This window comes from Ambystoma mexicanum, chromosome 3q (genome assembly GCF_040938575.1).
Source record: "Ambystoma mexicanum isolate Mex_15411 chromosome 3q, UKY_AmexF1_1, whole genome shotgun sequence".
Classification (NCBI taxonomy): Eukaryota; Metazoa; Chordata; class Amphibia; order Caudata; family Ambystomatidae; genus Ambystoma; species Ambystoma mexicanum.
In genome coordinates, this window is record NC_090926.1 from 1,107,184,183 (window position 1) to 1,107,206,501 (window position 22,319).

At 48.2% G+C, this 22,319-nt stretch overlaps 1 protein-coding gene across 3 annotated transcripts in view; it reads left to right on the forward strand.

Moving 5' to 3' along the window:
* STXBP2 (syntaxin binding protein 2) overlaps positions 1–22,319 on the forward strand; it is a 669,892-nt gene that overhangs the window by 595,721 nt on the left and 51,852 nt on the right. The window contains exon 19 of one of the 3 annotated variants that reach the window (XM_069603863.1): positions 11,182–11,314. The exons of the other annotated variants lie outside the window; for them this stretch is intronic. Within the exon in view, the coding sequence (XP_069459964.1) occupies positions 11,182–11,264 (83 nt within the window). The 3' untranslated portion in view covers positions 11,265–11,314. Of the gene's footprint in view, positions 1–11,181; positions 11,315–22,319 lie in introns of those variants that run through there. 3 annotated transcript variants of the gene reach the window in all.

Here is a 22,319-nt window from a genome sequence, read left to right on the forward strand (position 1 = left end):
ACGACTTCCACCCCCAGGCCGCGCTCCAAGAGACCGAGAGCGCAGTTAACACCAGCGAGGCCCCACGCTCGAAACAAAATACCTCTCCCGACCCTCGGCGCCAGGCGTCGAAAGTCTCTGGGGCCTCTAAGGGGCAGGGAAAACATTTTTCCACGCACGGGGAGGGAGGGAAACAGCGGAAAGCTCAGCCTTCCACTCCTGTAAGACCATCCTTCCACCCCAAGCAGACAGATAAACATAAATCTACTGGGACAGCAACATCCAGCAAGGGTACCCTTGATAGGTCCTCTAAGTTGCCTACTAAAGTCATACCCTGTTCCAAAGAATGGTCCAGTGAGGACATAGACAGGGTCATGTCAAGAATGTCTTCCTTAGCGGATTTTTATGACAAAAACCCAGAACATTTCCTTTCGTATGACCCTCAAGGGGCCACACCCTCAGGCTCCTCTGATCCTATCCCCCTAAGTAAAAAGGCCCGGGTCGAAAGACCTGACCCCTTCGAGGTGCAGCCTTACTCTACTCCATACTCTACTCCTCACCCCAGATACCAAGGACAACCTTTCCCTGAAGGGGACCAGGAGTTTTCAATTATGGAGGAACGAACCGGGTCTGAATACTATGCGGAGGATGAGGACCTGGAGGAGGTAGAAGATGAGGAAATTTACAGAGTAGATTCCCCGGTAGAGAGCGAAGCCCCAGTTACCGACTCGCCAGTTGATAACCAACCCCTCCTTAATGAAGTTCTTGCTCGCGCAGCAGAACATTTTCACATCGACACCCACGGTGTACAGGAGGAAAGGGACTTCGCAGAAGAGTTGGTGGGAGAGAGGAGGCCGGTCGCTCAGACCATCCCTATCCTTAAATCCATCCAACGTAGAATAGATCCATCCCTGGTGAATCCTAACCTCACCAGAGCCGTCAACCCCAGAGTCGAAAAACTTTTTCGGGCAGCCCAGTCTGACCCTCTTTATATAAGGGGTCATCTTAAACCAGACTCCCTAGTGGTTACCAACACTCGGAAGAGGGCTGGGACACCCTTATCGTCGTCAGAAGCTCCTCCCGACAAGGAGAGCAAAAGACTGTACGGGTTTGGCAGGAAGGTAGCCTCAACGTCCGCCTACCAAGCAAGGATTGCTAACTCCACCACCCTGTTGGCAAGTTACAACTGCCATCAATGGGAAGAGGTCGCGGCGCTCATAGCCCCTGCTCCTGAACCGTTAAAGGGCCAGTTGGCTCGGATCTCGGCAGAAGGGAGAGCCGTGTCTGGTTGCATATTAAAAGCAACTTTCGACGCTGCAGACAACGCAGGAAGATTGATAGCAGAAGGTACTGTTATCAAGAGACATGCGTGGTTACGGCAGTCGGGGTTCAAAACAGAAACACGGGCGTCATTAATAGACAAGCCGGTGGAACCAGATCTATTGTTTGGGAAAGCGGTCGAAGACGCACTTAAGAATGCCAAGGACGAGTACGAGACTCTCAAATCCCTTGGCCAGCTTACCAACAAACCCCCGAACCAGAGGGGGAACAGTAATTTTCGTCGCCCACGCGGCCAAAATTCACAAAGAGGCAACTATGCCCAAGGACAGGGTACACAATGGAACAACAACCAGCAGTCTACCCAAAGTTACAGCAAGGGTAACAAGAGAGGTCGTGGAAGAGGCAGAGGCAGCCCCAACAAGGGAGGCGGCACGCCTCCGCCAAAGCAGTGACGCTCAGTTCAGGGTCCCTTCTCACGCAACCCCAGTAGGGGGACGCATTTCCAACTTCACCCAGGCTTGGGAAGGGATCACCTCAGACAGATGGGTGCTGTCAACAGTGTCCACAGGATATTGTATAGAATTACTGCAGCGTCCCCGGAACCACCCTCCACGACAAAGAATACACTCCTTAGAACATCAGAAGATCCTTCTCGAGGAGATCGCCATTCTGCTAGAAAAGGACGCGATAGAACTCGTCCCAGGACACCAGGTAAACAAGGGTATCTATTCAACTTACTTCCTTGTGCCAAAGAAAGATTTAACAATGCGCCCAGTATTGGACTTACGGCCTGCCAACAAGTATGTCAAGCCCCAAAAGTTTCGTATGACTACGCTACAAGAGGTAATCCCCCTCCTAAAAAAGGGGGATTACATGGCAACCTTGGATATGAAAGATGCTTATTTTCATATTTCCATGCTCCCAGCACACAGAAAATACTTGCGCTTCAAGGTAGACAGTCGCCACTACCAATTCAAGGTACTGCCCTTCGGGATAGCTTCAGCACCAAGGGTATTCACCAAGGTACTGGCGGTGGCAGCTGCACACCTACGCAGGGAGGCGATCCCAGGGTACCCTTATCTGGACGACTGGCTCATAACGGGGGAAACCCCAGGAATTTGCAGGTCAAACATTCAGAGGACTATCGACCTCCTCCACGAATTAGGCTTCTCCATCAACGAGAAGAAGTCAAGTCTGGTGCCAAGCACCTCAAAACAGTTCCTAGGAGCAATCCTAGATACTCAGAAAGGGTTGACCTTCCCTTCGGAAGAGAGAATCCGGAATATACTACTGCAAATTCCGCATTATCAGTCAGGTCAACAAATAACGGTACGCAAAGCAATGCGGTTACTGGGCATGATGGCGTCATGCATTTACCTGGTCCCCCACGCGCGTCTGCGCATGCGTCCCATGCAGGAATGGTTGGCGAAACAGTGGTCTCAGGCAAGTGGTCAGTGGGACGATCTAGTGGTCGTTTCGCCAACACTAGTACAGAGCTTACACTGGTGGACAAGAGAAAATCTCGCAAGGGGAAAACCCTTTTACGATCCCGAAGTACAGGCAGTGGTGACTACAGATGCATGCCTGACTGGGTGGGGAGCTCACCATCTCCACCACACAGCTCAGGGTCTCTGGTCTCACTCAGTAGCCAAGAACCACATCAACCTGCTAGAGCTTCTGGCAGTATTCCGAGCGCTTCGGGCGTTCGAGCCCCACCTGCTAAACTTGTCGGTGCAGATCCAGACGGACAGCACGACAGCCATGTTCTATATGAACAAACAAGGAGGGACTCGTTCGCCAAATCTGTCCAAGCTTGCCCAGAAAATCTGGATATGGGCACTCAGACGGAACATCTTCCTGTCATCACAACATGTTCCAGGGGAGCTCAATTCCCTAGCGGATGCCCTAAGCAGAGACTCCCTCCCAGAAGAACACGAATGGGTCCTTCACAGAGAGATCGTAGAAGATCTCTTCTCTCAGTGGGGTTTCCCCACTATAGACCTATTCGCCACAAGCGAAAACAAACAATGCCCAGGATTTGCATCCAGGTTCCCCCAGCCAGACTCCCAAGGGAACGCCCTGTGGATGAACTGGTCAGGGATGTTTGCGTACGCTTTTCCACCAACTCCTCTCATCAGGAAGGTGGTGTACAAGATGAACAAGGAATCGATGACACTCATCCTAGTTGCTCCCATGTGGGCGAGACAACCATGGTTTCCACACCTACGCAGGATGGCGGTGTGCGAGCCCATCAAACTCCCAACCTGGTACAACCTACTGTCCCAGCAACAAGGTCAAACAGTGCACCAGGAACCCAACTCAATGAACCTGGCAGCATGGCTCCTGAGGTCATAGAGTTTGGGCATCTCAATTTACCACAAAGGTGTATGGACATCCTAAAAGAATCCAGGAAACCAAACACAAGGCACTGTTACTTTGACAAGTGGAAGAGATTCGTTATTTGGTGCCAGAATAAACAAATCAACCCAGTTGATTGCACTCCTTCCAACGTTGTAACATACATGCTCCACCTGCTGGACGCAGGTTTGGTTTTTAACTCTCTGAAAGTACACCTGGCAGCCCTCTCGGCTTACACCACATCCCATAACAAAGTATCGTGGTGGAAAGTACCAGTAGTTAAAGCCTTCATGGAAGGAGTAAAGAGACTTCACCCTCCTATTTCGAACCCACCGCCAGGATGGGACCTCAATGTGGTGCTAGCTAAGCTCATGGGCCCCCCTTTCGAACCCATGCATAAAAGTAGTCTCAAACACCTGACTTATAAAACGGCCTTCTTAGTAGCCATTACCTCTATAAGAAGGGTCAGTGAAATTCAGGCTCTGTCAGTGCAGGATCCTTTCTTTACTATCCACAAAGACAAACTGGTTTTACGCACACACCCTAGGTTCTCACCTAAATTTATATCTAAGTTCCATGTAAACCAGTCCATCGAGCTTCCGGCTTTCTTCCAGAACCCGCAAAGCTCAGCTGAGGTGAAACTACACACCCTTGATGTGCGTAGGGCGGTCCTCTACTATGTAAATAAAACCAGACCGCTAAGGAAAACAGATCAACTGTTTGTCTCCGTAGCTACAGGCAGAGAGGGGGATCGCGTCTCTAAAGGCGCGATCTCGAAGTGGATTATCAACTGTATACAGCTGTGTTACTCTCTTTCTGAAAAAACTCTGCCTTTTACGCCAAGGGCCCATTCTACTAGAGGCATTGGGGCCACTCTGGCTTTCATTGCAAATGTTCCCCTCGACACCATTTGCAAAGCAGCTACTTGGAGCTCTATTCACACTTTTACTCAGCATTACTGCATTGACACTCATTCCAAGACAGATACACAAGTGGGACAAGCGGTTCTAAGACACCTGTTTGCTCATGACCCTTCTCACATCCCACCTCCTTCTTCTGGTACTGCTCGCTAATCTATGCACAGCATGTGATCTAAGCAGATTCCACAAGCCTCAGAAGGGATACATTACTCACCGTAATCGTATTTCTGATGCTTGTATCTGCTTAGATTCACATGCGACCCACCCTTCCTCCCCTCCGAGAGAAGGCGCATGATTGCTTGTAGTCTTACCTTTCTGTCTATCTGCTTGGATTATCTGTACTCACGCTACTCCTCATGCTTCCTCATGTCAGAAAAAATACAATCTGAGGATCCTAGACGCGTGAGGGATCTTGGGTACAGTGGACGTCACACTAGGGATAGTATTACTGGCACGCCTGTGTCGACGCCCATTTTCGAGTTTCGAAAAACAAACTGTAATACTCCGCAGCTTCCACTAGATGTCGGCCTATGCACAGCATGTGAATCTAAGCAGATACAAGCATCAGAAATACGATTACGGTGAGTAATGTATCCCATATGGGAACAGGGAACTGTGCTGTATTGAGCATTTTTCAAGTATTCTGTCGCCTTACATGGCTATTTTTAATATTGGCATTTCATTATCAATCATTAATTTACCTTTACAACTTCTTGACCATCCCTTGCATCTGAAGCAAGAACATTCTACATCCTTGACGTGGTCGCAATTATCAACCACTTCTAGCGCGTATCAGGTAATCTTACTAGGCTAATCAGCTACAGACTTGTTTTATGCATGTCAAGTAATAGTTTTATTCTATCGTTTTATTATTTTACCGAATGTTTGGTTAGTGCTTTCCAATTGATATACACCTTAGTTATCGTCCACTGGTGTTTGTTTGTTTTCAGTTATAATTAGTGTTATCCATACTAATGCAAGTACTGTCTTTCAGGGAGATGCTGAAGCGTCCGCCACATCTACAACATTTCTAGATGTTCTTCACCAGCAGGAGGTATGGATACTGACAGCTCCATCGAGCGTCATCATCAGAGCTGGAATTCTTGTCGTTTGATTGTTCTACACGTTTCATTTGTGGTTAGCATTTGATATGTACCTGTACTGTCGACCCCAGGTGTGTGTTAGGTTTTCACTATTGTAATCCTCACTAATGCAAGTACTATGTTTCAGGCAGTTGATGGAGCGTCAACCCCTGCACTTGATGCAGAGCCTGACATTCAAGTAATTCCAGGGGAAGTGGAAGCGGGACCATGCATATACGAATCGGTGCAACAGCTTTCGGAAGTGCGCACTACATTTGCAACATCCATAGATATTCTTCAGCAGCACGAGGTATGGATACTGACAGCTCCATCATGCGTGATCATATAACGTGATTACATTTGCTATACTTTCTTCCCTATTAACGCAAGTGCTGTGTTTCAGGGAGACGACGGAGCTTCCACTACAATCACAACATCCCATTTAGATGATGTAAATAAATCGGAGAAATAACTTGATCAAATGTGATCATATTTAGATTTTCCTTGATTCTTTTAGACAATGCATCATTTGTGGTTAACTCTTTATATGTACCTGTGCGTTTGACCCCAAGTGTGTGTTATGTTTCCAATATGGAAAACCATACTAATGCAAGTACTGTCTTTCAGGGAGATGCTGATGCCTCCTCTCCAATACAACCATTCATGGCAGTCCATACAGACCCAGAGGTATGGATACTGACAGCTCCATCGAAATAGATCATCACTGGTCGAATACTTGTCGTTTGATTGTTGCACACAATGTTTAAATCGTGTTTGGCTATTGAGATGTACCTGTGTGTTCGTCCTCATGTGTGTTTTATGCTAACAATATTTTGATACATAGTAATGAAAGTACTATGTTTCAGGGAGACGATGGAGCCTCATTCCGTGCTGTCTATGCGGATACAGAAAATATAGTCGTTGCAGCGCAAGAGTAAGGGAGGACATGCGGAAACGAATCAGAGCTAGCGTGCAGATGTTGAAGGACGAGTCAAAAAAGTTGCAAAGAAGAAAAAAAAAAAAGTTTAGTTACAAACAGTTAATAACTTTAAAAAAATGTTTGTGCTGGGGACTATTGTATGTTTTTTTTCCAGTCAATTGGACTACACTTTATCTTGTGTTTAAACTGAACATCCCTTTTCCAATCTCTCCTCTAGTTACCCGTGGGTGTCAGAACTATACATACACAGACAGTGAAGCGAATGAGAGATGTTGCTTGCCAGACCATGTATACTATGGAGGAACTATTAATTGAGGAGAGGCGTGTTCAGGCTCGAGATGCTCATGTCCAATGGCTAGAACATGAATTAACTGTGTTTGGAGAATACAGCAAAGTTGCATTGGACCATTGCTACAGTGCGACCGCACCACCACAAGAAGATGATATTGAATGTATTGAAGATAGCTCTGAAGTAGTTGCAGATCAATTCACACAATCTACACCCGCCAAAAAATTGCCACCCAAAAACATGTTGACATTGTTGTGTTCTCCCATCAATGTTGAAGTAGCAGATGTCGAAATGACAGAGAATGAACCAGCCGCAGCATCCATAGACGCATCAGAACTTGATAGCAGCTTTATTACTTTCCAATGTGTTGAAATCTCTGCAACGTCACAGGCCGAAACAACGTTGACGCAGGATGACAGTCTAATGAAAGAGAGCAAATACATTGTATTCGACAGTTGTTTGATGGAAATTATAAGTATGCTGAAATGTGGGCATTCAGTTAGAGGGAAAGAAAGTGGGAAGCCATTGATTAATGTAACTCGTCAAATAAAAGGCAGTAACGTCAAAATAAATGCCGCCTGTCGATTAAATCATAGGTTCTCATGTTCTGCACAAACGATGCTGGGGAAAATGCCAGCAGGCAATCTACTGTGTGCAGCTGCATCACTTTTTAATGGCTCCAGTTTTAGAAAGTTAGAGGCTTTCTTTCAGTTTGTGGGACTCCATTTCATTTCTAAATCGCTGTACTACATATACCAACGTGATTATCTGTTTCCGGCCATTAGTGATGCTTGGAAAATTGAACAATTGTCTCTAGCAAGTACATTCAAAGGGAAACGTTTCAGGCTAGCCGGCGATGGACAGTGTGACAGCCCTGGATTTTCTGCCAAGTACTGCACCTACCACTTTCACGACCTGGATAGTAAGAAAATTGTGAGTTCAGTGGTCGTGCAGGTAACACAATGTACATCCTCAGTGGCCATGGAGAAACTAGGATTTATAAAATCAGTGGAATATCTACAATCAAGGGGAATGCACATCGACCTCATAGCCACGGACAGACACGTTTCAATTGCCAAGACAATGAGAGAGCAGTTCCCGCTTATTAATCATCAATTTGACGTATAGCATCTTGCTAAATCAATCAGTAAGAAAATCTTGGCTGCAGGAAAAAAAAAGATTTTGAAAGTATTTTGCAGTGGTCCCAGTCTATCACCAACCATCTTTGGTGGAGCTCAAAAACTTGTGAAGGGTCAGTGGAAATACAACTTGAAAAATGGCGGTCACTGATGCACCACTGTACCAACGTTCACCGCTGGTCAGAAAACCTACATTTCCACCAATGTGAACATGACCCTTTCTCCCCAGAGGAGGCACGGAAGAAGAAGTGGTTGATTCCATCTTCACCGACACACAAAGCCATTGAGAAGATTGTTTTCGACAAAACTCTATCAAGAGATTTGAGAGGACTGACAGAATTCTGTCACACGGGAGATTTGGAGGTGTTCCACAATATGTGCCTAAAGTACAGGCCAAAGCGCTTGCATTTTAGCTTTCGGGGCATGAAACATCGCACTCTACTAGGGGTGTCACGGTATTAGTTTTACGACGTTACAATAACCTTCTTGCCAAATGACGGTATATCATGGTTATCGCGGTATAGCAGGTGGAGTTAACTAATCTTAACAAATATTTTCTAAAAGGTCATAAATTGTCAGATTTATCATCACAAACAAAACCAGGCATCCAGGGCCAGAATTGGGCTTTTCAACATACTTTCCACTGAAATGCCACCCCTTGCTTCCACCAAACACAAACACATGTGTGGAGAGGAGGAGGGGGGCAGCGGGGGGTGCCCTGCTGCGACTGGCAAAGCAAACTGAATAGTTTTTCTTGAGTGGTCATTTAGGCTTTTAGCTCCCCCACTGGCGAAGATGAACATGTTGCCATCTTGATAACCTGCATGCCACAGATCAATGAAGTCTGATGGTAGTATACGCTTGTGCGCATACACACACGCACTCTCTCTTTACGTTACAGCCTTTAGTTTACTTGCGGGCCAAAAGGTGTTCAGTAATCACGGACATGTTACCCTTTGGTATGGCAGCAGGGAATACCCACAGAGGTGACGAAATTTCGCAGTGTGACTTATTATATGTAAATTCAAAGATATAACCACGGAAATCCCCCATTGTCATATGTTTAGAAAACATCCATTATAAATATATAAACCCCAAAGCCGCCAACCCAAAGTAAACCCTTTTCCTTCTTGGCACTGTATTTATTCTTCCTATTGCTAACATAGTGATTTTGTGTCAGGCACGTGTGGTTTATGGAATGGCATTAAAAACTGCTCCAACTGAAACTACTTGGCAGACGGCACATCCAACAGTGCAAGACCAACACTGTGCAGCACTTGCTTACTGCAGCCTTTCCAAATCAGATTGAAAAGCACACTTAACGGTATGAACGGTATACCGGTATAAACAATGTGACAGTCATTATTGTTCAATTAAGTGGTTCACGGTATCTTTAACGGTGTACCGTAATACCGTTACATCCCTACACTCTACTAGCGGTCTTGGCCCATAACAGCAATGTCGGACGTGAACAATCTAGGACTAGGGGTAAAGTAAGGATGCCTCGCTAAACTAAGGTGTTTTCAAAACAAAGTAAGCAATGGGTGATCAAACCAGTCTATGATGAAATGCAGTTCGACTTTGTGAAAGGCCTTATTGTTGCTGTGTTAGAGAAGCACAGATATGGAATTTTGGACGTTTCTGTGCAGAGCATTGATCCATTGCCAACGAACATTGCAACTGTGCCATGTCCACCAGAAGCACAGCTGGTTGTGAAGTACAAATCCCGGTTTAAATAATTGCAATACGATTGTCTTTTTGTAAATAAATGTTATTGTACAGTGTACCTGTAACCCTAACCCCTACCTTCACCATCATGGGTGGCGAACAAGCTGGGTGTCATCTTTGAATTCTCTCTATTCACCTCATATATGTTTATGTATATATTTTTCTCATGTCTCATCTCATGTAAATGTAAATGCTGCGCACTGTTGCGCACTGTTAACGGAGGGGAGGCTTGCGTATTGCAAATAATAAAACAAACAAACAATAAATCTCACTTTTAACTCAACTCCTGTGGTACTTTATACTTTCCCTTACCTTCCGCCAAAAATTAAATGTCTCCATTTGGGCTGCAAAGCTCGCAGACAACGGGGACAAAATTGGGGGCCTTAGAACGCACCAAGCGGGCCGTGGCATTTGGGAGAGAAGCCAGTTCGCATTTGCACATTGAGGCGCACTACATAGAGGGATTCTAAACTTCAAGTTCTCACAGATGCCTTCACTACGGGATGTTGCAAATAAAGAATGCGAAGGACAGCGGCTTTGATTTTTCAGCTCGCGCCCAGAAGAGGCCCACAAGTTGCACTGGAAGTATAAGGGTCTATTGTTTTTTGACCTTGAGACAGGGACCATGCCGAAAGAACTTCATTTGAAGGGGGTGCACAATAACGTAAGAGACGATAAGGCAGAAAATTCAGAAACTAGACCGAGTTTCATTTTAGTTCAATATACGAAAAATCGTTGTCAAGAGCACGGTCCGATTTACAGACTGCATTACGCATAGACACAATGGGCATTTCAAATATAATGTGAGTAAATCTTTAGACGCTTTTATACCGGAATGAAGAATTAATGAATGGATGCATGAATAAATGAATGAATGAAGAGCTAGGAAAAGTAAGGAAAACGTGTTCGTAGTGGGCACATGGGCATGCAGGTCCACTGGTCTCACCGATCTCGGTCCTTGGCCCAGCCACTTTTCCCTGCACTGCCTACCTGCACTACGGGACTGTCTCTGTATCCTTCGGCCCCTTTTCCCGGCATTTACCTTGCACTTGCCACCAGCTGGCCCTATTATTTATCTTGTATTCTACTAACCATGTACAGCACTTCTACCCCCCTCTCCCCTTCCCCATGCGCGATCTGAAAGACACCTGGCCTAGTAGGATCGTTGTCTGTCTGCCCTTGTCCCCCCCCCCTGCCTCGTCGCGCCTTGAAACACTTGTGTATAGGCGCGTTACAAATGCCATATCATATCATATTACACATGCATGTAGACTAACTGTTGTTTCTCATTGTGTTGGCCTCGATTTATTTCGTTACTTTTTGCATTGATTTTAGAGCCGAACATACTCCATTGAACTATCCTTGCAAGCAAATAGTTTCTGATCGGCCGTAATAAATAAAATGAGTAATATTAATGAAGATCGGCTAGCGAGACTAATTATAATTTTTTTTGTTTTCATAACAGGTATTTGCTCCCCTTCTGCTACTGTCATCGGTTTCAGACACCGGCAGATGGATTCTTCAATAGACACCTGCAGCTTCGTGTGAACAACTGGAGCACGTGAACCATATTATGGGACGGTCGCCAAGGGCCCACATGCCCTTACGCTGTACTAGTGGCTAGAAGCAACATATCAACCTTTACGGTGGACTAGTGCCTAGTTGATGGAACAGCCTTGCGGTTCACCGTGCTTCCAAAGTGCTTCTTTTAACGAAAAAAGCAACACCCTGTGTACCATAAAGGAACAGCGCGTGACTCAATATTAACTTAGACGGATTTGCGGATACAGATAAAAGAAAATAAATGGCTTTCGGAGTTCATATGGAAATTGCTGAATATTCTCTAAACATTTAATGTCAAATAAATGTACTTTACCAAATGTACCGTGTTGCTGTTTGATTTTAAAGTACAGTTTCATATTCCGAATTGTGGCGCTCTGTGTTGTGAGATGGTCTGTGTTGGTTTCTGGGTTCTGTGTGGAGTCGTGTAGAAGACGACTGGGCGCGTTTGCCTACGCAGCACAGAAACGTCAAGTAGAGAGGCGGGGAATATGAATGTTTTGATAATGTCAGGCTCAGGGGCGGGGGATTTGATTTAGTGCCGCAGAAGCGGGTCAGCCAGGGCGATGCGGCAAGTGATAGGATTATCACAAAATGGCGGCTCCCTGGTGCCTGTTTTCGCGTGCGTTTAATGGACGAAAACTCGGGTAAGGTCCATAGGAAAGTTTTCTAAAATCGAGCCACTTAGGCTTAAAAAAACATGGCCGACCCGTAGGGACAATAAAAATGTTTACTGGACCATGCCTTTAAAGATAGATTCAACAAGGATCTCGAAATGTCCACTGATTTATTTTGTAGCCGTTGTATGTGGGGGGTAAACATTTCACTAATTTTAGCTCTGAATTCACTAACCCAAGGTATCACGGAGGAATTGGAAAAAAGGAATCAAATACGCAATGTTTTTACTTCTTATCTTTTATATTTGTATATGTTGTGTTTATAAAAAAAAATGAATTGTCTATTTTTTACATGTGTAATACGTTGTATAAGGTTTCATGTAAACTAATTATGCAACAATAAAATAAAAAGTTTGATACCATAGATCAGGAATCTGTGGGAGGAACATCCATCATAAAGAACATTACTGAGAGGCAAGAAATGTGTTTTTCTGCAGGAGAGGAAACTGTATGGGAGGTGAGCAGCCCGTAACATTCACCACCCTCTCCAAGCCTGGAAGCAACAACTGCGTAAATCAACAAATCTCACCACACAGCGGTTTGCACGATTAAGACCTCACACTGTTTCTGCTAGCTCCATGCATCTTTGCTTCATGCATGTCTTACTAGTCCGCTTAACCCATTCGGGAATGTGTAGTCTGTTTTCAATATGCAGTACTCCTCCACAATAATGGATTCTCTTAAAGGGAAAGCTTCATGTGGCAGGCAACTGCCTTGTGGCAGGGTGTGGGTTGTAAGGGGTCCCCATTATGTCAGTGCACCCAGAATTGCACAGCTGGTAGTGGCACTTGGCCCCGTGGCTACCCAGTCAACCACATCTAGTGCCAGGCAGGGTTCTTAGTCAGCGTAGAGAAGTCCATACGTATTGTAAAGCGTGTATGGATCGGTCAAAAAATAGTGTGCCACCTGATGTAGATGGGCCTATGGGCCTTTAAGTCCAAAGTCCAAGCCTTGGTCCAGAAAGCCAGGTTCCTGAGTGGTCCCATCCAGAGCAGTGTCCAACAAAGTCACTCCATGTCTGAGTTGGTGTCTCAGTGCACTCATTTAGTCTTCATGTCTTCAGTCCTCCGAGATCCTGATTGTTCGGTTGGGTGCCCGTGCCTTGGCCACATTTCCTCCTGGTATGGTGAGATGTCCTCCGATGGTCATTGGATTCCTTGTGTACTTGTGATTCTGCAGTGAGAATGTGCATCGTTCCCTCTCGTGCCCTTTGTGGGTTCACTGGGATAGGATGTTCCCCTTCCCAACCCCAGCCAGGTTTGAACTACAGGGTCTTGGGGTCAAGCTGTTGGCCTGTGCTGACAATGTCACCCTCCCTGTCTGTGCAGGTATATGGGGCGGTGGGTATGTGGAAGAGACTTGCCTATTGAGTGCCAAGTGCTGCCATCCGCTCTGAGATGCAGGGCATATGGGCACTGTCTGGAAGCGCACCTAGTCAACCCCCTCTTCCCAACACGAGTCCGAGCTTGCCACATTGCATTGGCCACACCAAGACATCTGGCCCATTTTTAAAATGCCCAAAGTTTAGAACAAAGTGTTTTTGGTAATAACTTTTAACACCTACCCAGCGGTAGAGAACCATTTCTTATTTTTCCCAGGCAAAACATCTTAAGCAAATGGTGACAGCAACACTTACTAGTATTCATAAATGCAAATTGTTCAGGGACTGAGCTGCTGCTGGAGCGATGCTGGCTGCAACTGCTCAGTGTAGAGCTTCAATGCTTCTGCTCAAGCACGTGTATCTGAGAGATTCCAACATGGCAGAATGCTTCTTGTAACCGCAGTGTAGAGGATGCAGGAGGGTCCCATTCCAAACAAAATCAAATGAAATGTTTAAGACCTAACCAAATCTGCACCGACAAATACCTCGCCGATGTACAGACCCTCACCGGAAGAATGGACCATGGGGAGGTGGAGGAGAGAGTGGGCAGGGACACATTTAGGGAACAAAGGTATATGTATGGAAGTTTAAAGATGGGCAAGTTTGGTGACAATTGGTGAAAGGAGGCTGGGAGAGCAGTGAAGATTGTAATTGAAGTAGGAGGACGACACAGCGAATGGAGATTGGAATCGGAGGAGGCGGTGAAAGGAGCCAGAAATAAGAACAGAAAGGGAACTGATAGCCCAGTGAAGGAAGATCAACAAGGGAAGTACAACCCTCACACTTGCAAATGATGGGAATGGTGGGAGGAGGTACAAACATGTGGAAAAATTGTCGAGGAGGTTTTTGAGGAGCCAGGCGTGACCCAGGACCTTGAAGGTAGAGTACAGGAGGACCCCGTGGAAGTAATGTGGACGAGCCAGATGGCCTGTCATCCTACTACCTAGGAGAAGGTCAAGTGCCAGGCATTACTGTCTACAACATTACCACTCCGTGTGTAGGCCACCTGAGCCATCGCCTTTCTAGCTGTGGTGATGGAAGTCCCGGAGCAGGTATGCACCAGTAGTCAGTATTGTTTCTACGCTCCAAAAGAGCTTCGGACTAAGACCCACTGGATGGTCCACTAAGAGATCCCAACGAGCTACCAACAGGAGAGGCAAATCCATGCGTCTGTGGCTGGACCAAGAAAGCCCGAGACTGACTGCCATTCCAGGGGAGATGCAGACAATTGTACACGTTGCATGATTGTGCGTTTTCGGTTCCCCTTTACAGTCTATTTAATCATGAATAGCCGACCAGGGGGCACTTGTGGAGCGAATCTTTTCTTTCCCCATTTCTCACCCTTTCATGGGAAATGTCCATTCCTCCATGGCATCTGGTGAACCAATGACTGGTTGCTCTAGAACTGCTGGGGAGGGAACTTTATCAGTGGTAATCAGTTTTCGATGTAAAGCAGAATGGGACAGAAAGGGCGTTGACCTGATTTCTGTATGGGCCACCAGCAAGCAGCCTTTAAAACACTGGAAGTATGAAGCCATACCATGCATGTCACTTGGCAAAGCCTGCTTAGGTGTTGGCATCCGATGAACGCTGTCTCATACCACCTCTACTTATTGCTTGGAACATGTTCTCTTATGTAGTGTTTGTGTGTTATCGGATGTTCTGCCGATTGTCCTATGTTGCAGAGGAGGAGTGTTTGCTGCTGCAGTTCCACCTACTTTTCGACTGTGAATAGTTGTGGCTGTAACGTAGCAAGGAGCCAACCAATCAGTCGGTACAATGTCCTTTAATTTGCTTGTATATTGGAGTAACCTTTTAACGAAGGGAATATGTTTTCGCGTTGCATGATACTTCGAAGCCGTCGCCCATCTCCCAGAAACATGTGCTCACTGCATTCTGATTCGTTTGAAAAGGGGCTTAATGTTTACTGTAAGTGCATTATCAGATAGTCATAGCAATGGATCGGGCATCCTCGTGGGCTATGCTAGTCATAGCAATGGATCGGGCATCCTCGTGGGCTATGCTCCCGTCGACACCCTGCCCTAACGCATTATATTAAGCGCTCGCTTGGTGCTGGCGATCTTTTTCGAAGCGGCTTACGTGTAAGCAGTGATAATTTTAAGCATGATCGAGTAGCGGGTTAATACTTTATCATCGGCAAAACAATCTGCTGTAGACTTCATTTTGCTGCACGTGTTTGTATTCTTCTGTTGGTTTCATGTCTTTACTTATTATTGAAATATTTGAAGAACGAGTTGAAATGGCCCTTGCAAGCTGGTGTCTTGTGGTACCTACACATAAGTGTGGACTGATACGGATGGTAGGCAGAGGATTCTCTTTTTGATGCACATCCTCTTTATTTATTATTCCACCAAAAGCTGCACGCCGGTCTGTATGTCACATACAAACATTGACAAAGCCGGTGCCCTTAATGTATGGCATTATTCCCACTGAAAATCACGTACATAATGCATTCCCAATATGTCTGCATTCCCACAGCAAGTCCCTTTCCTGATGCTGGACCGATAATGGAACCAGGCATTGAAATTCACTCTCGTGATGCTCCTCTATCAATTGTGCAAACTGTTAAAGATGTGTTTTTTTTCTTCTTTTGCAGCTTCCCTTCCATTGACATCAATGGAACCACCCAATGTTTTGTTTGGCCTTTTTGCTTTACTTATACATGCTTAGCTTATCTTTTTTGAGGGCACTGGCCAGTCCCTAAAGCTACCAGTGCGGGGACAGGGGAGGGGGGATTGGGGGGGGGGGGAGCGGGTTCTGTCTCCCTTTGCTAGTTTCTTTGGTATTTTTAAGCTACACACATCACCTTAGTGAAATATGCTGGGGTACTTTGCATCCCTTTTCCTTTTTTTTTTTATAGTAACATTCCTGATACTTGCATGTTTACAAGTTGGCTGGTGGCTGCAGATATTTTTCTACCATCTTTTTTTGTTTTTCACCTGTGCACTTTTGCATTTTACCACATAATACCCTTTTGACTACCATTTACTCAAAATGGTCACACAAGCGGTATTTCACCCTGTTCATTGGCCATCTTGTCCTTTTGGCCTTCGTCCTCCCTCTCAGTTCAGTCAATACCAAATCACTAAAATCCCTTTCCCAGGCAGAGCCTCTTATTTCACAGGCAAAGAGGCGTTGTGTGCATCTAGCTGGATGTGGGGACTGGGACTGTCTGGTCACAATCCGCAGTCTGACCGGGGGTATGTCAGTTACGGGGCAGGTGGTGTGGCAAGAGGCTGTTCAGGCCGGCCAGTTAGAATAATGCAGATACTTCGCATTGGTGAGATTACGGCGACCTTGGCTCAAGTCTAGGATTAGAGGAGGATTAGAGAGGAATGTGCAGCCATTCTTTAGATTGTTGTTGGAGCCAAGACACCAGTGAAGAGCTGCAGCTTTCTGATGACCGTTGAAGATGTCCAGTATTGCCGCAAGTCAAGTTCCGTTGAAACATTGCTTCTCCAGCATGGTGTCTGGCATGGATTCACATGCTCATGCATATACCCTGTCGTCCGGCCAGGAATCCTCGGTAAAAGAAAAACAGTTTCACTTACAAACTATATTTCTCCTCTAAACCAATCACTGTCCTCTGGGTCATCCTTCCCCATCCAATGTCCTCTCCCTAAACCCCTCCTCTGGCATCCATCTTCAGATTTTGACCGCACGCTTCCGTGTTGGGAGTCCTTGAGTTTTGCTCAGTGAGCTACTTCTACTTTTTTTTTTTGTTTGCGGACGAAAAAAGTAGCTATTTTTGTTCCAAAATAGCCAGTATGCTCTTTCTCTCCATCTGCCGACAGCGTGGAGCCGTTTTTCAGTGAATTTCAGCACCCCTCAAGGGCAAAGATCGTCAAAGTTTCCAGAAGGCCAAAGGGCCTACTCTGCGCCTCCAACCATGATGGAGAAGAAGGAAGGAAGGTCCCTCTTCAGGATCTGCACCAAGTGCAGGCTACGGAACGTGTTTGTGGAGTACAAGCACCTCCAATGCCTCTGTTTTCACCCGGACCACAACGAAGGAGAATGTGAGATCTGCCTCGCCTTCTCCAAAAAGACGACCAAGGCTCAACACAGTAGACTGGCGGCGTGGCTGAACGGCAAGGCCTCGGCCACGTGCTCCGAGCATGGTCATGCCTCACCCAGGGCCGGACAATCCGAGGAGAAGGCTTCTAAGTCCTTACAGGGCGCCCCGCCCGTGGGGGCCCAATACCAGGCCTAGCACTGCAAGTTCAGTTCCACCGGGGTCACTACGCAAGCGGGTCCCGCGTTGGGCGGGGCACGCTCAACATCACCATCCCCCTCCATTGACAGCCAACGATCAAGCGGCTCCTCCAAGAGGAAGTCGCCCAACACGGCTAAGCTACGGGAGAGGGCCGAGAAGCCAGGGTCGGACGAGAAGACGGCCGGAGTGGCCAGTCAGCTCAGGAGAGACAAAAGAGCTGGTTGGTGGTGGCTGCTCTCACGAAGGCGCAAGGGGCTGACCCCGTAAAGGTGACCCCCACAACACAGAAGATGTCTCTACCTCGGAGGCGAGAAACCGCCGCAGTGACTTTGGCAAAGTCTGCTGGCATGCCGGAGAAGAGAATGCCTTCTCTGAGCCCGGCTCCGACCCCTCAGGATTGAAAAGGGGGGGGGGGGCAAAGGAGGTCCTGGTCCAACCCCAGGCCGTGCTCCAGGCCATAGAAGTTTCGTCCATGAGCGATGCAGACCTGGAATCCTTACACATGGCCCACGAGGACGTGGAGGAGGAGGCCAACGACGTCGGCGTAGGGCCTAGTGCTCCGATCACACCAGCTCAGCCGAGCAATGCATCTCTGGACACCCTGTCAACCCTACATACCTTGGTGTCGGAGATCCAGAAGAGGATGCCACAGGGCCCGGTTCCTACAGCCCCCCCAGACCCACGATCGGCCTCCAGCAAAGAGGAAGCGGCATCCGATGCCCCCATTTCAGCATCCGCGTCGAGCACCTTCTCCCTCAGTGGACCCGGACACTGGGACGGATATGGCCACGACGACTGACGATGATAATATCGTCACAGCAGGCGGGTCTCCGCAGCCGAGGGCGTCCCCACCGGATGGGGTGGGGTCATCCATTCCATGGTTGTGAAAGCCTCCGAACTTTCAAGGGTCTCAGGAAGGAAACACCACTGCCCTTCAAGATGGCAGCAGAAGCCCCACATACTGGAGGTATGGGAGAAGACTGCTTCGGCATCGGCAGTTGACCGGGAGTTCGTCAGGAAACATCGCTCTGCTCCCTCTTACCTGTTTTTACTGTCCCTCCTGCCTCCCTAGAGAGCATTGTGGTGCAGGTTGCGACTGCCAATGTGAAGTCTTCCACATTTCCCTCTCTTCTACCTGACAGGGAAAGTAAGAGACTGGACACTGGTGGTAAGAAGGTGTTTACATTAAGCAGCTTTCCCTTCTCACTGTAAATGCTTCTTGTACCTTGTGAAATTCCCTTTTGGCCTATGATTTGTTGTGGTGAATGAGGCTGAGCATATCCCTGAGGGGGAGATGAGGGGTACCATCCGGTCTATGGGGACAGACAGCAGGAAAACTTCAAGCCAGTTTCTCAACTTGGCTGGACACGGCAGATTATGTGAGCAGGTCCATGGCCGCAAGTGCAGTGCTCAGGCACCACATGTGGATGAAACGTTGGCTTTTTCTGTGATGTCCAGGCTAAATTTCTGGCCATGCCCTTTGATGGCCAAAACCTGTTTGGGGCAAAGGCTGATGGCGTCCTCCAGAAATCCCGGGCATTAAAGGCCACATGGCAGTTGCTTGGCCTAGCCGTTCAGCAGCCCTCCACACCTTCAGCAAGATGCTGATGTTTTCCTCCCCTCAGGCTCCTCTACACTGAGTAGTCGAGGCCAGGCCACTCTGGAAGGACTACAAGGCAGGCACTGCCTGAGGGGTAGATGTAGAGGTCGCAGACAATCACCGCAGCACCAAAGCTTCGGAGGTTTTCTGCAATGGCTCCCCTGTGTTGGGGGAGTGGAGGGGTACTTTCTGTGTTTTCAGCAAGACATGGGTCACAATCAAGTCCGATGCTTGGGCTTACTGTCTCCCTTTCGTCCAGGGTCCTCATGACCATGGCCTTTACAACAGCATTTTGCCTCTGGATCCCTGGATCCCATCCTCTTGGAGGTCTGTCAGCTTATCTCAAAGTGTGTGATACAACTGGTACCACACTCAGTATGAGGCAAGGGTTGGTACTCTGCCTATTTTCTGGTGCTGAATGGGGATGGGGACTTGCATAGCATTCTGGGGCTGTTGAATGTGTTCCTGTGCAAGGACACGTTCAAGATAGTTAAGTTACACTAGCCCAGATCCTGCAAGCCCTTAATCTGCAGGACTGGTTTGCATCCCTGGACCTTCAGGATGGCGACTCCCACATGCCAAATCATTGGAAATACAGGAAGTACCTGAGGTTTGTGGTGAGCCAACACCACTACCAGTTCAGTCTTGCCATGCACTCGTTCTTCGGCTGCCTCACCAAGCAGCGTCAGTGGTGGTGGCGGCAACTCGGCTCGCCTCAGAAGTGAGAGCATTCATGTCTTTCCGTACCTTGATGATCGGCTCATCCAATCACGTTCCCCTGACCTAGTCTCAGAGCACTTGCTCCGTACATACAGACTGTTGCACAGCTTGGGCATTTCCCTGAACTTCAAGAAGTCTCAGATTTTGCCATCCCTGTGCCTCCAGTTTATTGGAGAGGTCTTGTACACTCGCCTGGGCAGGGTATTCCCACCCAAGAACTGAGTGGAAAACATCTTTCTAGTCCCTGCTTAACCCTTTCTGCGCTTATTAGGCCTCATGGGCTCCTGCATCCTAATGCATGACATAACCTCAGTGGCTCCTCTGTTACCTATGTTTGCAATGTCAAGGCCACATGTCAAAGCTCCTGCAGGTGGGGGGGCGCTGTTGAGCAGCCTGACAATGGCTGCCTAGTTGCAGAGCTCCATGAAGCGAGGAACTTAATCCGGCCTCATCGGCGGTTCACTCTGCTGCCATCGACATACAACTTGCTGGGCTACTACTGGACACATGCTGCCTGCCTGGGCCGAGTATTGGACTGAATCGGGCTCTGGGGGACCCGCTACATTGCATCCGACTTTGAGGCCTGGCCGCGTGGGCGCTCTCCGGCACTGCCACGGGCTTGACGGCGGACCTCCCTGGCGAAGGCTCCGCCCCGGATCATCAGCTGGAGCGGGCTTGTCTGCCGGCCCTTATCGCCCTGCTGCTGGACTGCGGCGTGTGCCGGGGAGTGAATCTCCCTCTTTCCTCGGGGGTCGCGGCCCCTCATCTGGCCGCGAGGAGCAGAGGACTTGGCCTTCGGCTGCTGCTTTCCTGGAGAGCCCCCGGCGCGTGTGTTGCGGCGCTGTGACCCACCCTGGCCGCGGCACCTGGAGAGCGGCCGCGGCCATCCATCGCCCTGCCGGCTGCCCATAGCGGCCGGGACTGCGCCCCGGGGCTTGGTTATTGTTGTGCGTGGCTCCGGAGCTGGAAGCATGCCCTGCGCTCTGGGAGCGCACTGCGAACAGGTGAGGAGTTGGGGGGGGGGGGGGTATTGATTCCTCCTGCCAGAAACATCCAGGCAGGTCCCTCACCGCCTTATGTGACCCCCTGCACACCCTGAACTGTACAGGCCCACATTGGGGCACTCGCACTCCAACTGAGATTGCCTGGGCGTCAGGTAGACCAGGCCAGGGTCAATTTGCACAGTAGCCATTACGCAGCTCCTCTGCCTCTGGCCTAGAGACACTTACTTATAGGCGGCCTGACGCCCGGAGCGGCTGTGCATGCCCCATCGCGCCCGCTGGGGGGACCCCAGCGGCATCACCTCTCCCGCGTTCCACTGCCTGCCAGGCAGGCACCCCACTTCCACTGTGGCCCCTAACTCCACCCTGGCTGCTACATAGCGTGACCCTCTGCTACCAGATACGTTCAAACCGAGGGCTACAACCCCAACCAACCCACTTGCACCTAGGCACAACAGCGCCGTTGTATCCCTCTTGGAACCTCATCATAAATCAACATCAAAAGCAAGTGGTGGGCTGTCTACTCCTCTGGCTTCTTCGTTGGGAACTGTATCTGTTATTACGCACTTGTGTCCTGCACAACGCCGGGTCTGAAGGAACGGGCTCCCTCCATCACATCAGCAATGTCTAATAGATCTAGGAGGGCCAACAAGGTGGGCGCCATGGACAAATTTGCAAAGGCAACCCCCATGCAGATTCTTGGCCCGAGGCGCCCATCGATGAGGATTCTGATCACGTGCCCTGCTTCAGCGCATCTGCTCTGGATCTCACCGCAATGATGGAATCCATGGCCAAAAATGTGGCCTCTTTCCATGAAAAGCTTGATGACATTAACGCCAATGTGGCATTCCTCAAATCTCATGTCCACCAGGCGGGAACCAGAATCACGGAGGCCGAAAATCGCAAATGAGGATACTCTACACTCGCTGCAGGACACGGTGGCCACTCTGACCTGGGACATGAAAACTGTAAAGGCAAAATGTGATGATCTCGAATCCCGCTCACGCAGGAACAACCTTCGCATTATCAGGGTTCCTGAGAACGCCCTCAAGGGGCGTATGGAACTGGCAGTCGAGACACTTCTTAGGGACCTCCTGGGCGACCCTACCCTGTCACCGTATTTTACGGTTGAGCGAGCCCACCGTGCCTTATCACCACGCCACAAGCCAGGGGACTTCCCCAGGCCTATAATTGCCAGGATCCTTAATTATAGGGAAAAAGGAAAAACTACTTTTTCACGGTCCCGGAATAGAATCTCAGATACCACTTCACAACGCAAACGATCTTGATGCCAATGTCTGAATCCCATCTAATCTTTCATCATGTAGCCTAGTCATTTTTGTTTGTTCTTAATGTGCCGATGGTAACTACGTTCCACTGTCCCAACTACGCATGCACACTAGATGCTCACTACAACCATGCCTGGCCGT